This window comes from Miniopterus schreibersii, assembly GCF_964146895.1.
Source record: "Miniopterus schreibersii genome assembly, chromosome: 7".
NCBI lineage: Eukaryota > Metazoa > Chordata > Mammalia > Chiroptera > Miniopteridae > Miniopterus > Miniopterus schreibersii.
The window spans coordinates 50,539,688-50,563,390 of record NC_138108.1 but is presented as its reverse complement, the minus strand read 5'-3'; the positions used below and the strand labels follow the sequence as shown (position 1 = coordinate 50,563,390).

Here is a 23,703-nt window from a genome sequence, read left to right as displayed (position 1 = left end):
TCAAATCCAAGCATTTGTGATAATGTACTTAGAAAACTGTGTATTTAAATACGGTAACTCCCTGTTCATGATTTCCATGTTTCCAAGTCCACTCCCTTTTGTCCTTGAGCACATTAGATTTCCCAGGCTGCTACTGAATTAGTTTCTAATAATTTGCAGGGCATTTCCTGCAATTTTTAGTCATTTCTTGGAAACGTTTGGTAAATATCCTAGATGTTTGCTGAGAAATGAAGCCAGAGGGATATGCTGAGGCTTTGAACTAGTTACTAATATCACCAGTCCACAAATGCCACTTTCCTCAGTGCTTTTATGGCGTGTTACCTTCGGTATTGGTGTAAGGTATACACCATTTTGTCCAATTTATGGTTATTTGGCATATTTTTCTGTAGTCACCAGAAAACACAGATGAGGGGTTTTATGAGCACTAACCATGCCCCTCTATATAGGGTTATTCAGAAATTTCAAGTTTGAAACAACGTAGATAATTTTCAAAACAATATAAATGTCACTAACTTATTCCTCCTTGGAAATGGATTAATTTTAGTATTCTCATTCCATCTATTCAAGACACATACCCTAGAGTGTCATGACTTATTGTCCTGATTATGCTACTTCGCCTGAGATACCTCTTGGTCACGGCTCTAAAGCGTGCAGAGCGTGATAACGCAGAGAGGTTCCGATGATGGAAAAGCCAACTCCCCCAGATTGTCCCTTTAGGAGGACGCAGTCACCTTCTTTGTTTTAATGTTCACAAAGTATTTTTTTAAATGGCCTTTCCAGCTAAAATACAATCTATTTAAATATTTGAGATGTCCACTTGCCATTAGGAAAAATCTAATTTTAAGTAATTACATTTCAAAATGACAGGTGAAAACAAGAGCAGGCTTTGCTAAGCAGCTAAGGGTAACAGGCCCTTCTCGTATTTTGAGGGTGAGACAACGGGGACTTAAGGATGGTCGTGAAGTGCCCGCGTTTGGAAAGTTGGGAGTAAAAGCATACAGAGGGGAAGGGAGGAAAAATGACCACTAACCAGAAACTGCCAAGTGTCTGAGGGCTGCTATCAGGACGCCCATATTATACCTTTCTTAGTCCCATTTTGAAATAAGGCAATCAGATGATAGAGGACAATTTTAGGCTCTGGAGTTAACATTTAGGTATTTCTTCAATTTCCTTCTTTCCAATTCAAACAATATAGCATTCTGGAGTTCTCTGCAGTTGTATTTGTTAAGCAGAGCTGAACTTGCCAGCAGAGCTGAAGTCAGACAGAATAGCCATGACTTTAAACCTGTTACACCCCCAGCCATCAGGGTTTTAGCCTTACGGAATGCATTGCCCCTTAACAACTAGGATGAAGGCACTAATGCCCTGGTATGAATGAAGTCAAGCCACTGGAAAGCCTGTTGTAGAGTTTATGCCTCTCAGGAACTAAGCAAAGAAAAGGAAGGAAATCAATTTAGGACAAGTAGAACCTGCTTCTTCATTGATGGTCACGCCAGCGAGTTTGCATTTGTCAACACATTCTTCTTGGGCCTGGTCATCTGCAGACAGGTGGCATTCAATGCAGCTCCTGTGAACATTATTCAAAAGAGTTTATCAGTTCATGTTGGCACCTCGGATGTTGCTTTACTGCTGTTACTGTGGTTTGTGCTGTAGGAGCGTCTCATAGAGGATGGTGCCTTTTGTTACTTTCAGAAGATGGTTCCAAGAGGAAACTGCTTTATTCTGAATTCTACTCAGTGGCCAATGTTCCCTGAGCCAGTCTTGATAATAGCTACTATCCTAACTTATCTCTAATGATTGCTTAAGTTACCAAAGAAAAGCCAACACAAAAACTCCCAATTATTTTGTTATTTGATTTAGCTACATTTTCCTGGGAAGGGTTTATGCTACTGAAATATAGAGAGTAGACAAAGTTTGAATTTCTTAACATAAATGGTCTGTATTTTAACAAGAATTCATATATGTCATGAATGACTATTTTAAAGATTCACTTTTCCATAACTCTTTCGAATGAATCCAAGCCTTGATAGGGATATTTTCAAATGGTGAGGATTATAGCCCAGATCCTCATTATGCAGGGTTTTTAAATAAAAGACTGCTACTTATAGAAAAGTGTATTTCCAAAAAGCACAGCCCAAGAGTTAAGCTATTGTAATGATGTCTATATAGCAAAGTAAAACTTAGACCCTGAATCTATCTTGTGCTGAAAATCACTACAAACAGGTTGTGTTTGAAGTAACCCCAAATAGCAGACACTTTCTTACTAAAGGCATGCACCATGGTGCCCCTCTCTTCCCTGGCCATGGAAATGTACATTCTTCTGAATGCTGGGAACATTCCCCACAGCACCCCTGCATTCTCACACCTCAGTTGAAACCTCACTTCCTCAGGTAGCCTTCCATGGCCTTTACCAGTTAGTTTCCTTGCAGAGGAAGCCTCCGAGTTCCTCTGAAGGAAAGTCTTAAGAGCAGCGATCTGTATGGGAGTGGAGATAGAAGTCTTTTTTGAAAGTTTCCTTGTGTTGCATGCATATTGCATTTATCCATGTTATATATTTGTTTGGAGTGGCTTTGCAGGAGGCTGCTGGAGACTGTGGAAACCCTTAGAACCTCTGCCCTTTTGTGCATCTCACTGATGGCTGCCCAAGCTAGTCTGGTGGCCGTATCCCCTGCCATGCATATAGTTCTTGCCATATAGCACCTTAGATATCTCCTGTTCTGTCAACCCAGGTATCATCATAATTACTTTTGTTTCTTTAAATTTTATTTTTCAATTACAGTTTACATACAATATTATTTTTGTTAGTTTTAGATGTACAGCATAGTGGTTAGACAATCATATACTTTTATAAAGTGTTCCCCCTGGAATTTCCAACACCCTCATCATAATTATTTTTAAAAATATCCGTCTTGCCCTGGCCTGTGTGGATCAGTGGTTAGAGCGTCGGCCCTCGCACTGAAGGGTTGTGGGCTCGATTACCGGTCAAGGGCATGTACCTGGGTTGCAGGTTCAATCCCTGGCTCCAGTCCGGGCACGTGCGGGAGGCAACCAATCAATGTGTCTCTCTCACATCGATGTTTCTCTCTCTTTCTTTCTCTCCCCACCTCCCTTCCACTTGCAATGGAAAAAAATATCCTCAGGTGAGGATTTACAACAATAACAAAAATCTGTCTTTCCCACCAGATTCTCAGCACCTGTCATGGTAGGAACTGCAACAGTTTCAGTCATCACTGAATGCCCATGGCCTAACATGATTTCTGGCACAGAGTAGGTACTTAATACCTACTTAATAAACAAATGTATGAATGAATAAATGGAAGAATGGACTCATCTTAAAACTAACGTAAATACCACAAAGATCACTCTGATTCCTCAAATTTAATCTACTTTGACTATTAATTTCTTATCAAACAGATTTAAGATTGAATCATGTTTACAGAGAAGAAGAAATAGGAAAATAATAGAAGAAAAGTCTTAAAAGGACATCGTACTTTAAATTCTATTCAAATAAGTCTATGTTCCCATCCTTCTCTTGGCATATGTCCAGGCACAGTGACAGAGAAGTTTTAACACTTGAGGTGAATATCATTGAGTGAATATTGATTTTCTTACTTTGTTTACATTGGAAATGCAAATGCCACCATTAGAGTTACCAGAGTTAATGAAAATATGAGCTGTTTAAGCATGTTTGCTGCAAAATACATCATGCACTACAATGTCATAACACAGCCAAGTTGGAGGCTTGTTTCACTTAACCTACAAATGTTGTCTCACTTCCATTAAGAAGTTAGGTGCCCTCCCTGGCTGGTGTGGCTCAGTTGGGCATCGTCTCCTGCACGGGAAGATTGCTGATTCAATTCCTAGTCCAGACGCATGCCCAGGTTTTGGGTTCAATCCCTGGTAGGGGATATGCTGGAGGCAGCCAATCGATGTTTCTCTATCTCCCTCTCCCTCCCTCTCTAAAGAAAGTAATCAATAAAAATATCTAAAAAAAAAAAAAGCTGCCAACCAAAGAAATAATTTCTTTAGTGGAAAATAAGAAAATGTGTTTTGTTTTTGTTGTTGTTGTTCATATGATATAAAAAAAAAAAAATACAATACCCAATAGTTGTGCAGAATGACAACCAAAGGAAGGGGCCAAAGAGCATGAGTGGTAAAGAAGGAAGAAATTGAAAGCCAAGATTGTGTTTCTGCCTTTTTGCCTCCAGGGGTCTACAGATAAAAATGAATCAGTAAGGTCAGGCTATGAACTTCCAGATAAGAAAGAAGCTTATCTGTTTCCCTTGAAAAAGTACTGAATGCAGGTGTCATCAGTGTACCCCCAGGGCATTCCTTGTGTGTGGCTAGCATAGTAACTGAGAGGTGATCTGATGTTATCAGTGCGGGACATCAGCTCAGTTTCCCGGCTAGTCTCTGGCAGAAACGTGACTTTGTGGTCCTGGATAATCAGGGCTGAGAAAAAGGCAAGCGGAGGCCTGGCGTCCCAGGCTGACGACCACAGGGGCCTTACGGGTTTGTGTGTTTCGATGGATACTTGGAGAGTAAGCCCAGCGAAAACAATCAGACCTCAGTCTGAGTTTATAAAATGTCACTATAACTTTGATCATCAAGAAATATCTGGACAAAAGGGACTGAAGAAAGTAGAGACATTACCGCTTAGAGTTACAGAGATCGCCACAGGTGGGACAACGTTCACAGGTCGGTCCCGAGGCTCCGGGATGCGTGCAAATGCACTTGCCACACACACAGTCCCCTCGCCCGCTGCAGAGCACCCCAGTGTCCTCAGAGATGCAGGAGTCCGTACTGGTTGTGCAGTTACAGTACTCGCCAGTCCAGCCACTCCTGCACATGCATTCGCCACAGTCACAGTCGCCGTTATCTGTAAAACAAACGCTCTATGTTTCTTAGGCTCAAAACCACTTTCAGATTTTTGGGACCATCTTTTCTGTTTATCTTTAAATACAGTCAAAAAGACAGAAGAAAAAAATGAGAAAAAAGTGAGTGTTTGGGGGGTGGGAAGGGAGTGAGTGTAGATATATTTTATGAAATACATTTTACTAACTATATATATTTATTGATCTGGTCTCTTATCTGAAGACCAACTAGATTATCTGATGTTATATCAAAGAGAATTCATAGCCAGATGAAAGGAGATAATTGCTTTTACAATATTTCTCTTTAGATTAAGGTGTCATAGTATGAGATACAAGACAGACCTGGATAATTCCCCATCTCTACAACACTGTCTCAATGATCACGAAAACCTCATCTATAAAACAGAATAAGATCTACTTCCAATGAGACACTGTGTTGATCTCTTGGCTCTGCATTCACTCATTAGATGTCCTACACACAGATAGTAAGTGCTCAACAAATTCATTTATTTGACAAAGTTTACTTGAGCATAAAGCATGTGCTGAAGATTGTATTAGGCATGAAAATACAAAATTAAATAAGACGAGGTCGCTGAGCTTATAGTCTAGTGTTAGGACTCAGGCAAATAAATGCTACTACTAATAAATACAATACAATGTGACCATCATTATACTCACAGGGAAAGAGTTTCCAAATTAGACTAGAGATTTGGGGACATTTCCAGAGGAAGTGATGCTTGAGCTGAGTTTGGAAGATAAAGATAGAAGGCAGAAGAGGATTTTATGCATCTTAAGCAGAGAAAAAGCATAGGTTAACACCAGAAGTGTGTAATAGTGTGACCTGCTTAGTACCCACAGTAGTTTTTTATGAATAGAGCCAAGGGTGTGGAAGAAGGGGAGGTGGGAAAGGTCTGCAAAACGTGAGAAATCACATCATTAAAAGCTTTATGGACTCAAGTAAAAACTTTTTTCTTGAAAGTTATGGAATTTTAAGTAGGGAGGAGACCTGAATAGATAAATGTGTGTCTAGAAATGCCCTGGCATCAGTAGAGAGGGTCAAACTTGCAACAGGAAAATGAATTAGAAAGTATGAGACCCTGTGTCTTTGGGAATGGAGAGGAAAGGGTATGCAATCAGGGCATGGATTGCTCAGGGTGTGGGTGCAATTGGTGCTGGGTTGAAGGGGAGGGGAAGCGATAGAGGGATAGAGTCCTCCCTGGGTGAGCAGACTGGGCCTCTAGCTGGATTGTGTGGCTTTTCGCTGACGTGGAATGGAAGCTGGCTCAGGCTCTGTCTCATCCCCTGCACCTGGCATAGACTAGGGCTTCATTATTGAATGAATAGATTGTTCTGAAGCAGAGGAGGAAGAGGAGCTTTGAGTGGGGACAAAGCAAGTTCATTTTTGGTTCTGTTGAGTTTGAGGGACCTGTGGGACATCCTAGTAGGCAATTGAATACAGTTGACCCTTGTAAGCAGCTGAATGCAGTTGACCCTTGAACAACATGGGGGTGGGGGTTAAGGGTGCCAACACACCTCTCACAAAGTGAAAGTGTGCATATATAACTTTTGACTCCCAAAAAACTTAATTACTAATAGCTTACTGTTGAATAGAAAGAACCCTTACTGATAGCGTAAGCAGTCATTCAAGAGAATATACATTTAGAGTATTTACGGAAAAAAGCCCACCCACATATAAGTGGACTGACGCACTTATATGTTGTCTAAGGGCCAGCTGTATGTATGAGTATGGACCTGAAGCTTGCAGTGGGGAACCCATTAAAGACAGATGGCAGTTGAAGTTGTTGTGAATCAGGTCATCTAGGGGAAGCAGAGTGAGACAATCCCTGCAGAGCATCAGAATTTAAAATATGATCAGAGAAAAGGATCCTTTCAGAAGGGCCTGGGGTGGAGGGGGGGAGTGAGAGGATGTTGCAGGGCTTGAGGAAGGAGGCTGGAGACTTGCTACAGGCAAGCAGCCCTTCCAGTCTTGAAAACTCCTTTTGATTCTGGCCACATAATACTGTATAAAATACTATGAAATAAAGTGTTTAATATAATAACGCTTGTGTGTTCTTTTCATAATATGTTTTCTGGGTGCCTACCATGCTGACCTGGCCTTAAGCTTAAGAAATATGAAGTAGGAAATCATAGAACAAAGGAGATAGCTACAAAGATTTCTAAGTTGGATTCTGATATATGCATAAATATATGTACACACTAAAAAGCATATGTCTCTAATGAACAATAAGAGTTAAAATTTATATATATATATTAGCATATATATAGATATATATATACACTAAAAAGACATACACCTCTCTAATGAAAGATTAAGAGTTGAAATTTATCTGGATCCATGACATCAAGACATATTCCAACTGCATTTCATAACCTATTTAATTCATAATTGAACTAATTAACTCAAAGCTAAGAATAGTTAGGTGATTTAGGCCAAGCCATTAGTTTAATTTTATATGTAAGTTATCCTCAAAACTACAGTTGCTTTTTTGTTTCTTCTTCAACACAAGAAGAAATTTACTTTCATGATAAGGAGAGATTTCTATAGTGAAGATTATCCTGAAAAATTAATACAATTTATAAATATTGTGAAGTGAAATGTGCTTCTCCAAAGGCTTTGGGAATGCCCCAGTGTAAGAATTGGTTGGCAGAGATTTAGAAAACCTCAAATACCTGTTCATACCACAACCGCCACAAAACCTCTGCAATGGCTTCATGTAGAAGCACGCTGATAACCAAAAATCAAGAAAAAATTATCAGGCTTTTTTCAGGGGAATGGGTCTTTCTAGAATGTTGTTGACTGATAACTGTAAATGCATAACGGCAGGAAGTTTTTTTACTGTAATACCATTTAGAGTTTCCAAACTCTTAGAATCAAAATAAAAAAGACTAATGGAATTTGGGCAAGAAAAAAAAAATCAATAGAGTTCTGCATCTGTGAGTGCTTACAGATGGATGGAAAGGGGCTTGAGAAAGAACATTGTGATAATAGCCCTTCAGAGAAGCGGCACATTGCAAAGTATATCAGTTGTAAAGTAGGTGAGGTCTACACAAGAAGTGAAACTGTAGCATATTCAGGGCTCTGTTGCAGACCACAGAATGTCCATTCACAAGGCCAGGCACATAACAGGTACTCCATAACTATTTGTTGAATTTGAATAATTGTACTTAGTTTTAGTATACCTTTTTATAAGGGAAATTACTAATAAGAGAAGAATATCCTTTGTGATGTTACTAAAAACAAAATAGCTTTTGAGAAACAGTAAAGTTTGAGTATTGTAAATTACCCCAAAGTATGAAGCCAATTGGCATTGGTGAAGTTCTCTGAGTCCATCTGAAGAAATAATTGTATTTTCTAAATAGAATTTCTTTAGCAATCACTGTATCTGATACAAAGAGAGGGACTGTTGTCACACCTTGTGAACTACAATGCACGAACTACAATGCACAGATCAAGCCAAATGTCTTTGAGTTTGTTTCTGTTTGCATGCATGATACAAAACAAAATGAAAGACCATCGAGACATTGAAAGAACCGTGTTGCTGAACACAGTTCAGCAATTATTGCTGCCCTAGATCTCTTTGAGCTAAGATTAAAGGGTGAAATATAGGTGGGGTTAGTATTGCTATTATATTGTATTAGATTACACTTAATGATTTTTTGAAAGGTAATTTCAAATGTTTTGAGCACATCTTTTATCAAAAGATTTCTATTAGGAATGCAATCTGGGGTTCTACTGAAAATACTTCCAAGACGTGGTGATGGTCTTTGGCTTTAGAGTGTGTCCTGTGTGCATCTTGTGAAAAGAAGACTGATGTGGGTTTGGAAACATTAAATAGGGAAATATACTTCTCAATGAAAAGAGAGAGAAATGTGTCTCAATCTAGACAGACCCTAAATTTTTCAGTCTCTGGGGGGAAGAAAGAAGGCAGCCTCAGAAGAACCTATTGCTAGCCACAGCAGCAGCAAAGAAATGAAACGTAGGTATACTTCTAAGGGTATCAAATGGTTTTCAAAGAGCTTGGACTTCTTTGAGGCTTCTTTTTCTCAGGCCTTTTTTCCTGAAAATCAGTCTCTTTTATATGTTCCTGACACTGTGGTTTTGAAAACATAACTCGCTTAGTTTTCTCTAAAGATAATGGCTTTCTGTTTGGAAAAACTGCCTGCTCAGACAATGCGAAAAGGGGAGACATGAGAGCTTAAATTTGGCAGTTACTATTTCAATCGTAACACAAATTTATATCATTTTAAAGTATATTGACACATTTGTAATTCTTATCTTAATAGGTTATACTTAAATATATGTATATATATCAGAATGATTTATAGTAGTCATGTTACATGCTGTATAATATATTCTCAAAGTGATTTTTCATCTACAAAGAATATTAAAACATAAATATTTCTGCTATTTTAAAATTTTCCTCAATTTCAAAAAATTCTACAATTTTCATTTTTACCTTATCATGATCTTCTTTACATATGTGCTTATTCATCTTCATTATACCCAGTTTCTAACTTAGTATCCATCACATAATAGATGTTTAATAAATATTTGTGAAAGTGAATGAAAACCCTAAAAGTTCATTTAGTTTTTTTGTGTCCTTTGTCGTTGGCATTATGCTCCTTAAGCAGCCTTGCTTTTAATTTTCCCAAACTAATATTTAAGAGTTGGGTCAGATGCCCAGCAGCCGGGTCCTGGAAAGTCTGGAAGATAATGGAGTTGAAATTACATGAAGTTTTGTGGAGCCTACATAATAACCAAAGGGAAAGCATTTCCATCTTTTACCTACTTGCTCATAGGGAAATAATAATAGAGACACAAATTGAGAAGGCAGAGATCTCACTTCAAATGAAGGTAAGAGCCAGAAAAAAATACAAGAAAAGAATCACTACCTTAGGTCTAAAGATGAACCCACTCAGTTGATCGGCAAATATTTATTGAGCACCTACTATGCCCAGGCAACTGTGGAAGGTTCAGAGGATGAAGAGCCCCTTGATACTTGCTCGGCCGCAGGGTAAGGTGGATTTAGACATAGCCTACCTCCGCAGAGCAGCCCTTTGTGTCTCACGCAGGAGAAATTGTCACACTGGCAGTAAGGCCCGTAAATGTTTCCATAGGGAGACAAGTGGCAGATGCACTGCCCACAGTAGCAGTCGCCTCTTCCACTGCACGAGGGGTGGTCCGGGGCCTCCTTGCAGGACTCTGTGTTCGTCACGTCCTCCCCGCACTCGCAGCGAGGACCCATGTGGCCGGGGTTGCAGGCACACACCCCACACTGGAAGGAGCCGTTCCCGTTGTGGCATTTGGAGCTGTTCACTTCCACTTCTTTCTGACAGTCACAGTTGCACTCTGGAGTGACCAGCATTTCTAGGGCGTCCCCCAGCCCCACAGGCTTTATGATAATGTGCCGGCTTCTCTCGCAGTTTGGTATGCTCACAGTCACGTTGAATGAAGCCTGGAAAAGAAAATACTAATTATCTCCTTCTATCCACCAAAATGCATGGGAGGAAACAAAGCCACCTGGGGATCAGCTTTGCCAAAAGCATTTATCAGGAAATCTTTGAAAATCGTTTTTAAAATTCACGAAAGGAAACGTCTAGCTTCAGTGCATTAAGGTAACTTCCAACTTGTGTGAATATTTTTTCCGACCACCTTTTGGCCACCTACTTACCGTGTCCCCCACCTTCATGTGCGAGCATTTTTTCTGGTGTAGGAAGGTCCTGTTGCTACAGATAGCTGTGAACGACAGGTTGAGTCCTTCTGTGTCTCCTAACACTTCCAGTTCCACCTCAGACCGCAGTTCCTTTCATTAAGACATAAAGGGTTCAATGAAGTCACAACCGGAAAACACAGCCAGAAGAATCTGAGAATCATGTTTATTAAACTACAAATGAATAACATTAAATTGTGTATAAAAGAAATTCACAATATCTCCAATCAAGCAAGCAAGATACACACACACAACCGTATTTTGTCAAATCTAAGATGTTATTAATTATAAGATATTTTATAACAAACTATGACAAAAGACCTCAAGATCATTCTGCAAAACATATGAATCAATGCCATCAGTCTATCATTGCTTTGAAAATTATTTTATCCATTCTGAGGGATCTGGCAAATTCTTTCTCCCTGAGTTGCATTGTTTGTCATATAAGAGGCAATTCTTTTGCCTGTACTCAGCAAGAAAATGTAACAACAGTTTCCTTTTCTTGTAAGTATCATTCTCAGGTCCCATAAAGCAGCTGGTTGTTGCTTTGCAAGGAATATGGAATTGCAGTCATGCCTCCAACAATAAATATTTGCTTCCCTGATATGAACTCTATACCCTGCAGCTCTCTTTTGGCACATTTCTGCATATACAATAGCTTTTCATTTTAATATCAAACCATAGTGCATACTTTTGAAGATATTTTTAAATGGCAATTATCCTCAACATTATAGTGCAAAGAATGCACTTAACAAATTGAAGAACAATATATACAGTTATGGCCCAGTGCACACATGTGCAGGAAATGAAAACTACAGTGCGACTTCCACCCAGCTGGCAGCATTGTGAAACACCATTAATTATAAAACACATCCCAATTTTAGAGATATTAAAATGTGGGAGAAACTGTGCCTTGAAATCAATATTGGAATTTATCGAGTACCTATTTTACATTTAGTGTGGAGTCAGGTCTGGGAGAATGAATATAAGTTCAGATTTCTGCCCTCAAGACAATTATCATCTTACTGGAAAAAAAAAAAAAAGATGGAACCAAGTAAAGCAGTTAACATACAATGTCAGTCAATGTGCATTAACTTTTAAAAAATTGTATAATACAAATGAGTTTGGGACAGTTCAAAAGAGGGTGATCAGTGAAGGCGGAAGTATTGGCTGTGTTCAATTTAGATGTGTGGAGGGGATGACCATGGTATCTCAGGTTAGGGGATCAGAAAAGAGAGCTCAGCCCTGGCCAATGGCTCAGTTAGTTGGAGCACCGTCCCATGGGGCACATACAGGAGTCAGCCAATAACTACAAAAATGGGTGGAACAACAGATAGACAGATGGATGTTTCTTTCTCTCTCCCTTCTCCTCTCTCTCTATAAAATCAATAAAAAAAAATTACCAAAAAAAAAAAAAAAGACAGGAGTAGTGCTGAAGACAGTGAGTGGCATAGTGAGTCAGGCGTAAGTGAGAAATGAGGGGTATGACCTGAAAGCCTATGGTGACAGCAATTAGGAGGAGTGGGTAACCAAAATGAAGGAAATCTCAGCATTATATAATTGAAATATCATATTTCAAATTTCACCAGGAATATTTTAATGTGATTTTCCCAAAGAAAGGACATAAATGTTTATTTGTATGTTTTACTATAGTCTTCATTCATTTATTGAGCATCTACTATGAACCAGGCACAACAAAGCAAACCAAGTCACTTCCCTTCTGGAGCTTAAATGCCAGCAGAGGGACTTAGCCTTGGGAGCATTAGTAGTTCAGCAGCTTTTACTATGTGGTTAAGGAAGGAAGGAAATTAGCAAATGACCGTCAGGTGAACGCACATCTGGTGTTTAAAGTTTTTTATGTCACCACGGTGCTGTAAAATATTGAGCTGAAGTTCGTAATCACTAGTTATAAACATAAATTGTCTGTCTCTGCCCCACTGGAAGTCAGTCAGAAGCTTTTCCTGTTTTCTCTCAATATATTCTCATTCCTTCTCTTTTTCTTTATAGACTGGAAAAAAATCCAGTCTATGGATCCCCATATTTTAAAGTCCTTTCAGAATACATTAAAAAATAACAGAATAGAAAAATAATTTGAACTAGTGCCGAGGTCTGTTGCATACTTCATCCAGTGAATCATGAAGTTTCAATTATAACTCCGAGCAAGATTGTTTGGTATAAGAATAACAGACACTTGTTTGTGTTTTTGAGACAGTCAAATAAGGACAGGAGATTCGCTTCAAATGTATGATGCCTTGATTTCAACTACCCTGTAAGTTATGTGAGTGATCTGGGACCGTAAGTGACAGAGCGAGCGGGCACATCAACCAGGCTAGTCAGACAGGAGGGGGAAATGTTTTGGACATTGTTTTTTAATTTGCTTAATTCCTTTGAAGATGTTGGGGGTCAACACTTTTTAGGGTGCTGGGTTAAAGAAAATTGTGTGTTCTAATTTGGTGAAGGTTTGGTGTGTGATTTTATTTGATTCTACACATTAAAACTTTTAATTACTGCATAAAAGCAAGGCAGGTCTTTTAGTATTTTGTTGATGAGCTTTCCTGTCTGGAAGAATTTCAAGCATGAGTTAATGTGGTGATTAATTTTTGATGCGAGTTAAGAAAAGTTGCTGAGAATGTGAGTGGAAAATAAACTGTCCCATTATTTTAATGGATATATCTGTATTTTATTCTCTGAGGAAATGTATTTAAGAAGGAATACTTTGCTTTTCCTACTTAAGGTGAATTTCAAAATTGGTGGGACAATATCAGAATTATTGGGGAGTTTTTTCAAAATACATAGCTCTTTTTCCCTTAATGTTCCCCTGGGATATCAGTGACAGAAATCTGGACACACCTATTTTTAAAAAGCTTCCCAAATGATTCTGAAATGTCATTTAGTTATGGAACATTGGTTCATTATATGCTAAGTATTGGCACAGAGTGCTAATGGGATTTAGACATAATTTTAAAACATCAAAAATTATAATTTTATTCATTAGGTATTATGTAACTCCTGTCTAGAGCAAATATTAGAGCTTTAGTGTTTTATAAAAATTTACCTTTTGCATTCCTGTCCTAATTTAGAGCTTCATCACTGTCTTTGTGTGTGTGTGCGTGTGTGTGTGTGTGTATTTTTCTTTGTAAGTAAAGGCAAGGAAGGGATAATATTTAGGAATCAAAATAAAAGAGTTGGCAACTGGCCATCCACCACTGGTGACCTGAGTTATGGTATGGGGACAAAGAAAGAGAACATAGCAGCTCTGTAGGTATGTATCTCACTTTAAGGGAGGGATTCTGTTCTCAGGTACTAATTAACAAAGTCAAGGCAAAAAAGTAGATACAGGGGTGGGCAAAGGTAGGTTTATAGTTGTTCATATGGAAAAAGACATGCAGGTTACTTTTGCCCACTCCTGTATGTGTGTGTGTCATATTTTATATATATATATATATAATCTCCAATGGAAAATTTCCCTGGTTCCCAAAAGCAGAGAGTCTACAAAGTGGCATTGCTCCTGGTGTGCTTTGTGTTTTTTTGAGTTATGATGTAGTCTTATTAAGCCTATGGAGCTGCCAGTTTAACTTTTGTTTTTCTTTTCTTTTCTTTTTTTTTTTTTTACAAGCAGAGAAGAGGGGAGCTGAGTTGCTTGACTCATGGATCCTTTTCAGTAGAATTAAAAATTTGCTGTTGGTTATTATTATAAAAACAACTTCAACTTCATAATCAGGTGTATGCTTTTTCTACCTTCAGCCCCACCTCTCAGGAAGACTATCTGCAAATAAAACGAACAAAATTTATATTTTGGCTGATTCATGCAGAGAGATTTTTCTCTGGATAAGTACTCTATCAACAAGTGGAAGCGCAGCTAACTGCCTAAAACACATCTCAGTTTTGAATACAAAAGCAATTCAAAGCAAGAAGCCAACAGTAAAATACCATACCTCATAGGCGGAGATGATCAGCTGGAGAATGTTCCCAGAGTCTTTCTGAAGTAGCCCTACTGTAGCTCCAGGAATGAGTTTTGCATAATTCTGTGAACAAAAAAGAGTAAGTCAATCTTTGCTCACTGTAACTGAGGAATGTCAAGTGTGGGGTTCGGCCCGCTGGCTGAGAGCGCCTTTATGTAACTGTCTGGGCGACAGGTTCCTGATGATAAACCGGCATTTCTCCTGAGGCCGGAGCCCTGCCTCGTGCTGTGCCCTGCGCTCCAGCGGGAAATGGACTGGCAGGGGCTGCCTCAGTCTAGGGCTGTGATTTATATCAGACAGGCGTCAGGTCTCAAATAATAACAACACTTATGCAACAACCACCATTCATGGGATGTTCTTTGTCCAAAAAACTCTGAGCATACTCCCAGGAACTATCTTCTCTTTTTCATAACCTTGCGGAAACCAAGATTTGGTAAATGTGGGCCCCTCACCGCCATCAGGTCGCTCCCTTTCTAAGTCACTCAGTCCGGAGGTGTTAATTGTCAATCGCTTGGTGGAGAAAAGGAGTGAATTATTGGCTGTTTGCTGTTAACTCCCCCTTCCTAGTGGCAAGGAGCTCTCTTTTGGAGATGTTAATATAGCTCAGTGGTACCGCACATCACCACTGAATGAGTCAGATCCTCGCTCTGAAGGCTGCATTCTCCACCTACATTGCTTCTCCTGAGATGTGGTTCCCACTCACAGTATTTGTTCAATACTCTAGATACTGAGCATGGCCAGGGAATGAGGCATTGCAAAGAAGGGAATTTTCCAGACAGCTGAAAATTACCCCTCCCTTAAGTTTTATGTTTGAAAATATTTTCAAACAGAAAGTTTTCTAAAGTGTACTGTACACACCCTTGCCTTCTTAAATAAAGACTCCAAAGCATGCTTTGATTTTTTTCTTGAAGAAATAAGAGTCATACTTATCAATATTACCTATAGCTCTATAATCATCAAAGGCTTCCAAAGTCCATGGTAGGTCACGCCCATACCAGGTGGGTTCCAACTACTATGCTTTTGCTTCTTTTATTTGTTTTAAAATAGTTTCTATCTTCTTGTTAAACTGTAAGGTATCACCTGCCTACCAATTTACTCATTTACGGTGGCATCAACAACACCTATTAGGTTGGCTTATTTTATGCTGTACGACATTAAGAAGAGACAATCACTCTTTTTGTCAGCTGCAGTCTTCTAAGTTGCTGTGTGTTGTGAAATCATATGGCTGAATTTATTAAAATTGTACATAGAAAAGAGAAATAAGCTTTGAGTGAAGGATTTAGGGCATCTCCTGTAGTTCAAACATAATATCCTATCTTATTCTACAGAAGATTTAAATGGCTTAAGAAATACACAAAACTAATTTAGAATTAATAATTAATGGTATTATAATTGTGAGACTAAGTAACTAAATCAGGACAAGAGGAACCAAGGAAAGGAACAAATGAAGCCAAGGTGATGTTGGAGCACTGACATGTTCTAGGAGGTCCTGTGAACTTGCCAGAGGTGGGCATCTGGGTTAAGTCCAAGTCTTCTACACCTTTTGTAAGAAAAAAATGGGCTTTGGTTTTAATTTGTGGGTTTTGTAACGTCCCTCTTATTTCAGTGTTCATGACTCTGTTTCAGTTTGATGGAAATTTGAACCCTTGAAAGTGTCCGTTGTCACTCTGCCTGGATGCTGTGCTTTATTATTGAAGGGTTGTGGGCAGTAATCCAGGTAACGTTCCTCCCAGTACTCTGTTCCCCACATCACTACCCAGCGAAGGTGGGCCCCACTCTGTTTCCCTGAGTCAGGTAGAAATTGTCAAATATGGGGAAGGCACCAGTTTATCAACTTACCTTTTCAAATAAACACATGTCAAAAGGGCCGTGAAGCGTGAGGCCTGTGGTTAACGGCGAATACCTAAATAGGAACTTGAGTTTCACTCAAGTGGAACTGGAATGTGTGTAAATTTGACTACTCCCAGAAGAGGAGGCAGAGGGAATCTTTAGAGCTTGACAAGGAAAGGTTTAGATCCCTTCGAAAAAGAATTTCAAGGCTCTTAGCTTTGCATAAAATAGCTTTCCTTAAAAAAAAAAAAAAGTCCTGGTATCCCCAAGGCTGAGATGTAATAGGTATTTTCCACAAGCACTAATTCAAGTGGCCTCCAAATTTTGGGTTAATTCTTGGTTAACAAAGTCAAACTCATCTACTTCCTAAAGCATAATTGTGATCCCACATGTGGTATGACATTTGGCATTTGGCTATTAGGACAAATGGTTTAGTATTAATCGTATTTGCTGATTGCCATTGGAGCCAGGGTAGAAAGGAGTTGGCAGCCAGCAGTGGTACCCAGTGGTAACACTGACAATTGTGTAAAGGAAAACTATTAATTAATTCCTGGAAGCTGACTTCCCCCCAAAGCACTGCAAATAACTAACTAGAAATGTGGACAATTTGGCTTCCTGATCTAACACTGTAAAAAATTATACTTTAAATCTTGTAGTGTTATGATTACTGTAAATATCATGTGTCATTAAATCCCTAAAGTGCTATTATAAATTGTCCTGATTAAACATGTTTAATGTTAGAAAAAGGATGCTTTTGCATGCCTGGATGTGATAAATTATAGCGCTGTAACTATAAAAGATGACTGTTGGATATTAAAAATGGTGAACTCTGCAAACACGATGTTACATGAGCTGATGAGAAGTGCAAACTCCTGTGCTTGGGCTTGAATTTCTTGGGCTTGAATTCTCTGTTACCTGCCCATGGATTACCCTAATTATGGATTTTCTCCCCTCCTCCCCACCATGCCACCCAGGAGTTCCTGAGGTTGCTTTTCTCACCCATATTTGCAAGGATTCTTTTTTCTGATTGCCTCAGATTTCTTAATTTCTTTCATCAAGCCCTATTTCTTTGTTCACTCTGCCCTCCATCTCAAAAATGATTTCTTTTTTGTCCAAAAGTCTGCATTTGCTCCCTGGAAGTCTCCTGGGAAGGCTAGAGGGTAAGAAATAGGCAGGGGGTCCTTTAGCGGGCAGGAATCAAAGGATACAAAGAAGGGACTGAACTCCCACCTGCACACGCGAGCCCCCTCAGAGGCTGCCTCCCAGTGCGGTGCCTCGCGGGGCCTGGCTGCCGGGACCAGCCGTCAGGTGCGCGCCCGCCTGGCTGAGGGCAGAGGGCCACGCGGACACGCCTGCTGCCCCAGCTGGCGGTGGACAGGCTGCTGCTTGGCTCTCTCTCCAAAAGGACTCAGGCTGAGGACCTTGGCAACCAGGCCGCCTTCGGTGCTATCCTGGTGCTCTCACCCGTGGGAGGGATAGCTCCTGACGGTGACCTTCCTCCCTGCTTTGAGGGCACTTCCTTGTGGGTTAACACATCCTGGTGGGACATGTTGTCACGGGCACTAGCGCGCAGCCTTGGCTCGCAGGTCCAGAGCCTGGCTGTGTTCAGGAGCTGGTCCCAGGACCAAGTCCTCATGAACTTAGAGGGCCTTATGACAGGATGTAGAGGTCCTCACAAGCCTCCTAACATCCCCAAGCACCGCCTGCCTTTGGACACATCCTCAGAAACCCAAGCTCCTAGTGGAAATGTTGTCATGGGAACTCGCAGACAGCCTTGGGGCAGTAGCAGGAATGCCCTGGAAGGGACCACGTTGCTCTTTATCTCCTTATAGCTCGCTGTTCTGCTGCAAGGAGCCCACGCTGCAGACAGGGCAAAAGGAGCCCAGAACTCTCCCCTTACCATCATCTGGGAAAGAATAACTAGAGCCAGCGCTCCCAATTAGCAGTGTCATCTCTTTCATTCTTCAAAGAAGCTCTGTTACTTGAGTATCATTATTATCCTTGCTTTACTGCCAAGATACTGAGTCCCAGAGAATTTAGTTAACTTGCCCGTGGTCATCCAGCAAGGAAGTAGCAGAGTTAGACCCACCTGTCATGCCCCAGAGCCAGATCTCTGAACCAGGCCACTGATGGGAGATGCCCAATGTGGGCAATGGCTGCCATGGTCTGGTGATGCCATAGGTGAGCCTGAGAGATGTTAATGAGTGAGCCTAAGTTAACTGGATGTATTCATTTCTGAGGGCTGCTGTAACTAAGTACTACAAACTGGGTGGCTTAAAACAACAGAAATTACCGTCTCACAGTTCTAGAGGCCAGAAGTCTGAGATTAAGGTTTCGGCAGGGCCATGCTCCCTCTGAAACTTCCAGGGGACAATCTGCCCTTGCCTCTTGCTAACTTCTGATGGTCACTGGCAATCCTTGGTGCTCCTTGGCTTGACTGGGCATCACTCTAATCTCTGCCTCCATAGTCACGTGGTTTTCTCTCTTCTGTGTCCCTGTTTTTGTGTCTCTTCTCTTTTTCTAAGTACACAGTCATATTGCATTAAGAATCTACCTTGCTCCAGTAGGACCTCAACTAATTACATCTGGAAGGCCTATTTCCAAATAAGGTCTCAGTGTGAGGTACTAGGCGTTAGGACCTTAACATACCCTTTGGGGGACACACAATTCAACCCCTGACATTCTGCTTGAGTCCTTTTGACTTTTTAACTTTCAAACCCTTAGCTTGAGCTGGAGAAGTGAGGACCTTGTCCAGTCACAGAGCTAATAAGTGGTAGAAACGAGACGGCTGCAAAGCCAGTGCTCACTCTGCTCTTCCAGGCCCTGCCAGGAACTGGCGCAAACGCCAACAGCCTTCGAGGGTGAGTCTCATTAGGAAGTCTGATAATCATGCCTTGTATTTATATGTAGGGTCTTTGAGATTATAGAACACTTTCAAACTGAAAGGCTACCTCTTGAAAGAATGTAGGAAGTAGCAAAACCATAGAAGTAAAAAAAAAATTCTTTCCTGGGGGATTGTATTGTGCTACTTATCTGGTCTAAGGAAAGTAGCTCTTTGCTGGTGAAGCCTTGCTTTTGTCAAGCAGTGCGCTTCTTCCAAAGCTGCAGGCAGGCTGCGTTCACTGAAATGAGTCCTTCTGAAGGCAATCAGAGGGCTTTCTTCCCGTGAGGTCTTTTATCCCTGTGAGGTTTCATTCCGCTGGTTCTCACGTTCATTATCGGTAAATGCAAGGCTCCCAGTATTATGCAAAAGTTTACCCCCAGGTTCCACTGTGTTACTAGGACACCCAAGATTCCAAAAAGAATATGTAATTGTTTCTGGCACACGGTAGCGTGAATGTCTGTCTCTGAGTTGCCTGATATTTGCTTTGCCTTTAGGCTTTCAATTGTCAGCATTCCACAGGCAGGCAGGCAGCGAGAGGAGGGTGCTAATTAGATCAGGTGCTTGATGTGGAAGTCTGCACCGGCAATGACTAGCAGTCAGCTTCGGAACTTTTGAGCACTACCTGTCTTTCTCTTCGTCTGCCCGGGAATGTAATTATCTTGTCAGCTTAGGAGCTGTAGTGCACAGCTGAACGAGTGCTCGGCAGCAGTAACAGAGTGATAAGGCAAGACAAATGGACCCACCGTGCGTGACTGTTGTGAGACAAACAAGTGCAGAGAGGCGCTGGAGAATGGAGACTTAGAGAACAAAGAGGCTACGTGGAGTATTTGTTACTGAGGACACCACAGATCATCTCTTAATAAGATTACCCTGCCTTTCGAGAGGAATTTCAGACCTTTGTTGGTGAATGCAAATCCCAAAGCTTTAGAAAGCTCGCTTAAAACGACATTGGGTTCATTAGCATGCTTTTTGCTTTGCAGACCCAATGGCAGGTAATAAAACTTTGAAGGATGACTGCTAGGAACACAATGAAGTGGAGCAGAGAAGAGAAAACAGGTGTATGCACAAGGACTGCTAAAGAGGTACTGGCCCTCGCTACTTGAAGTGTGGTGGGTGAACCAGCAGCAGCAGCATTAGCAGCATCTGGGGGCTTGTGAGAAATGCAGAATCTCAGGCCCCAGCCCAGACCTGAATCAGTCTACATTTTAACAACTCCACAGGTGACTGAATACACCAGGGGAGATTCTGAAAAACAATGATGCCTGGGTCTCAGACCCAGAGATGCTGATTTCGTTGAATCAAGGTGTGGCCTGGGCATTGGCTTTTTAACAAAGCTCCCTTGGCAATTCTAAAGAGTACCAAAATTTAAGAATTGCTGGTATAGAATGGTATGTCCAGGAAGGGCTGTGGCAGTTTGGAAAATGAAGGTGTTACGTTTTAAAACCTGTCTACCCCTAATTCAAAGCAGGTCCTCAGTTTTAATATAGCTCAATATTTTGTGGACATCTAAGACATCTGTTCTCTGTTCAACAACAGAAGTGGTGTTTTTGAATGCCTGTTGCCCACAGAAGAGCACCATGCTTACTACCTTTGGCTTTCAAGACTGAAGGTCTGGTTTTAGCCCACCTCTCCCACTTCCTCTCCTTCTACCACATCCCACATCAACTGACTAGCCTTTTTTCAGTTTGTCAAACACACTGAACATTGAGTCCTTTACTACTCCAGGGCCTTTGCACATGCATTCTCCTCTTGAAAACTCCTCAACCTTCAGGTTGCTGCTTCATAATTGTAACCCAGTGTAATGCTAACTTTCTCTGACTCTATCTTAATTCTAGCCTGCATTTCTTCTATGGCTGTTAGGCTAATAGCTCCTGCTAAAGATGTGCTAATTAACTAGAGGAATTCTGCTTGAGGCTTAAGTTTTTGCAAGAACAGCCCTTTGCCAAAAGGTATCTTTCTTGAAGAATTAGTGAAATATGTACAAAATAATGACTGTTTATTAAAGATTTACAGGGGCCTCCAGAACAAACTCAAATCAGTGGGGGTCAGCGGACTGGGGAAAAAAGAAATTTAGAGATTTTTCGCTTTTCCTTGGACCTGTTGCCACCTGGATGCCGCATTCCTCTTACTCCTCCCATCTCCTTTCCCTTGATACAAAAGAAGCCTGAATTCTGGGGGTCTCTTAAGATGGATTTGTGGAAGCTATAAGGCACCCCCATCTTCTTAAGCTGGGCCTTCTAGATCAGCAAACTTTTCCTTACTCCAAACTCTGACTTATTGAATATTGTCCTTTGAAGTGTTGGGCACACAAACCTTGAACTGGTAACATAATCACTTCTTGAAAGGAGTCTTCCCTGAAGAGTCTATTGAAGTAAGAGGTCTTGGTCTTTCTCCTTTCATTACACTCCATCCCTGTGCCTATTCTTTCCCAGTGTTCAGCAAATTTTTCTAAATTTTTAGTATACGTGTGTTTCAAATATTGCATGGGACATACGTAAACTAAAAAACTATTTGTTGCTTATTTGAAATTCAAATTTAACTGGGCACCCTGCATTTTTATGTGCGAACTCTGGCAATCCTATAGAAAATATATATATATGCCAACTTTGAATTAATGAATGAAGTGTGCCCAAACTGTTCAAGCTCAACAATATTTTCTTTTCACATTTTTCTGTTTACTTTCTGAACATTCAGTATACAGGGGAAACAAAATATTGAGCTATTAATTAATTAATATTAGCCCCTTTGTAGCATATTTTGGGCTCTTTCAGATAATTATGTTATAGGCAATTAGATGTGAGCAAAGCAAGGACCATGGGCCAGGTATAGAAACACCAGGGGCAAAACTGGGAAAACAAGAACCTTGCTCCTATCCTCCCCTAGAATATCACAGGTCATGCGGTTTGGATCCCTAATCTTTCATATCACTAGTCATGCTGTTTAGACCCCCTGACCTTTCCCTCCCTAAAGATAACATCTATGCCTCAGTTACATTTCAGCTCCAGGCCCAGAAAAGCAGCAAAACCAAACAAGTGATACTGTGGTTGCCTCAGGACCAGTTACATTGACTAATGACCCCTTGGCACCAACCAATCAGTGGAAACCAGGACTCTGAAAGAGCACCCCTGGAAAGCCGATGAATATTCTGTTGAGACCCTCCCCTGAGACCTCCCCTAAGATTTCCACCTGTGAGAGAGATAAATAACCTCAGGACAAAGGACCCAGTTCGAGCTCTCCCCAGGGGAGCATGCCTGCACCATTCCCGTCCCCCTTCTTCCCTCTAAGGGACCCCACGAGACTTGCAACCAGGGGAGCAATGGAGAGTGGCAGCTTGTCCCAGGATAAACCCCTGAACCTGTCTCCAAGGCCCCCTTTTCTCTGACTTCTCAGTGAGCCAAAGTGCCCAGCCTGGGCTCTCCTGTTGCTTCTTCTGTGCCCTGCCTTGTTTCACTGTCCTAAGAGTATTTTTGCTGCGGCGAATAAATTCTTACTTACTTTGCTGCACTTTGTCTCTTGATTGAAATCTTTCCTTCAAGAAGACAAGAACCAAGGTCTCGTCTTGCCGGTAACAATTAGGCATAACATTAAAATATATAATACTCCCAAACTCTTCTTCTGTCCAGGGGCTATCACTTTGACTTGTCCCTCGCACCCTGATGCTGTATGTAACTGTTTAATAGGCTCTCCACATGGAGAGTGCTTGCTGGTAGGTAGACTCCTGCGTGGCCATCCCAGCCCGAGTGAGCTTCCTTTAAGCCAGAGTGACCAACTGTAACTGTAGGAAAGGCTTCAAGGGGTGTATGGATAACTGAATTAAACAGGAGTGCCTCATCCTGCGGGGCTCTGAGATAGCGTAAAAAAAGGCTAATTACACAGCTTTGAGCACTTTGTAGTACAGAGAGGAGCCTTTGGAGAAACTGAGTTTGTTCAGATATGTTGGAGTCCTCACCAAGGGGGCACTTTCAGGCATAAGAAAACATATACTAGAAATAATTTGTTGGTACTATTAAAGTTATCACATGAACATGTAAAAAAGTAACCAAGTGTCACAGGGATATGTGAAAAAGTAACCTGGTAAGTAAACATTTAGTAATTGTGATGATCTGGAGCTGCTTGTGGGAGGAGAGCAAGCTTGCTTTCATTTTAAAGCAGACACCCTGTAAGTATAGGAAACACAGATTCTAATTTGGTAGAATGACCTTGATTTCATTTAATGTTTTTCTTGTCAATAAAAGTGAGTGCTTGATATATAACTAAATGCAATTTTTATACCTTTATAAGACTGTAAGTGTACAAACTCATTCAAAAAGATGTGAACAGACTTAACATATAAAGTATGATGCCAATTATATTAAATATGTAAACGCATGCAAAGGAAAAAGAGAAGACTTATTCTAAAACATCCCGAATGGGGAGGTATG

General features: G+C 40.7%; 1 protein-coding gene across 3 annotated transcripts in view; it reads right to left on the bottom strand.

Annotated features, from left to right (window-relative positions):
- ITGB6 (integrin subunit beta 6) overlaps window positions 1–23,703 on the bottom strand; it is a 121,054-nt gene that overhangs the window by 16,668 nt on the left and 80,683 nt on the right. For all 3 annotated transcript variants that reach the window (XM_081142959.1, XM_081142960.1, XM_081142958.1), the window contains 5 exons: window positions 14,542–14,631; window positions 10,568–10,699; window positions 9,937–10,351; window positions 4,654–4,879; window positions 1,470–1,567 (listed from right to left, as the gene is read on the bottom strand). In XM_081142959.1, the coding sequence (XP_080999085.1) occupies window positions 1,470–1,567; window positions 4,654–4,879; window positions 9,937–10,351; window positions 10,568–10,699; window positions 14,542–14,631 (961 nt within the window). The remainder of the gene's footprint in view (window positions 1–1,469; window positions 1,568–4,653; window positions 4,880–9,936; window positions 10,352–10,567; window positions 10,700–14,541; window positions 14,632–23,703) is intronic.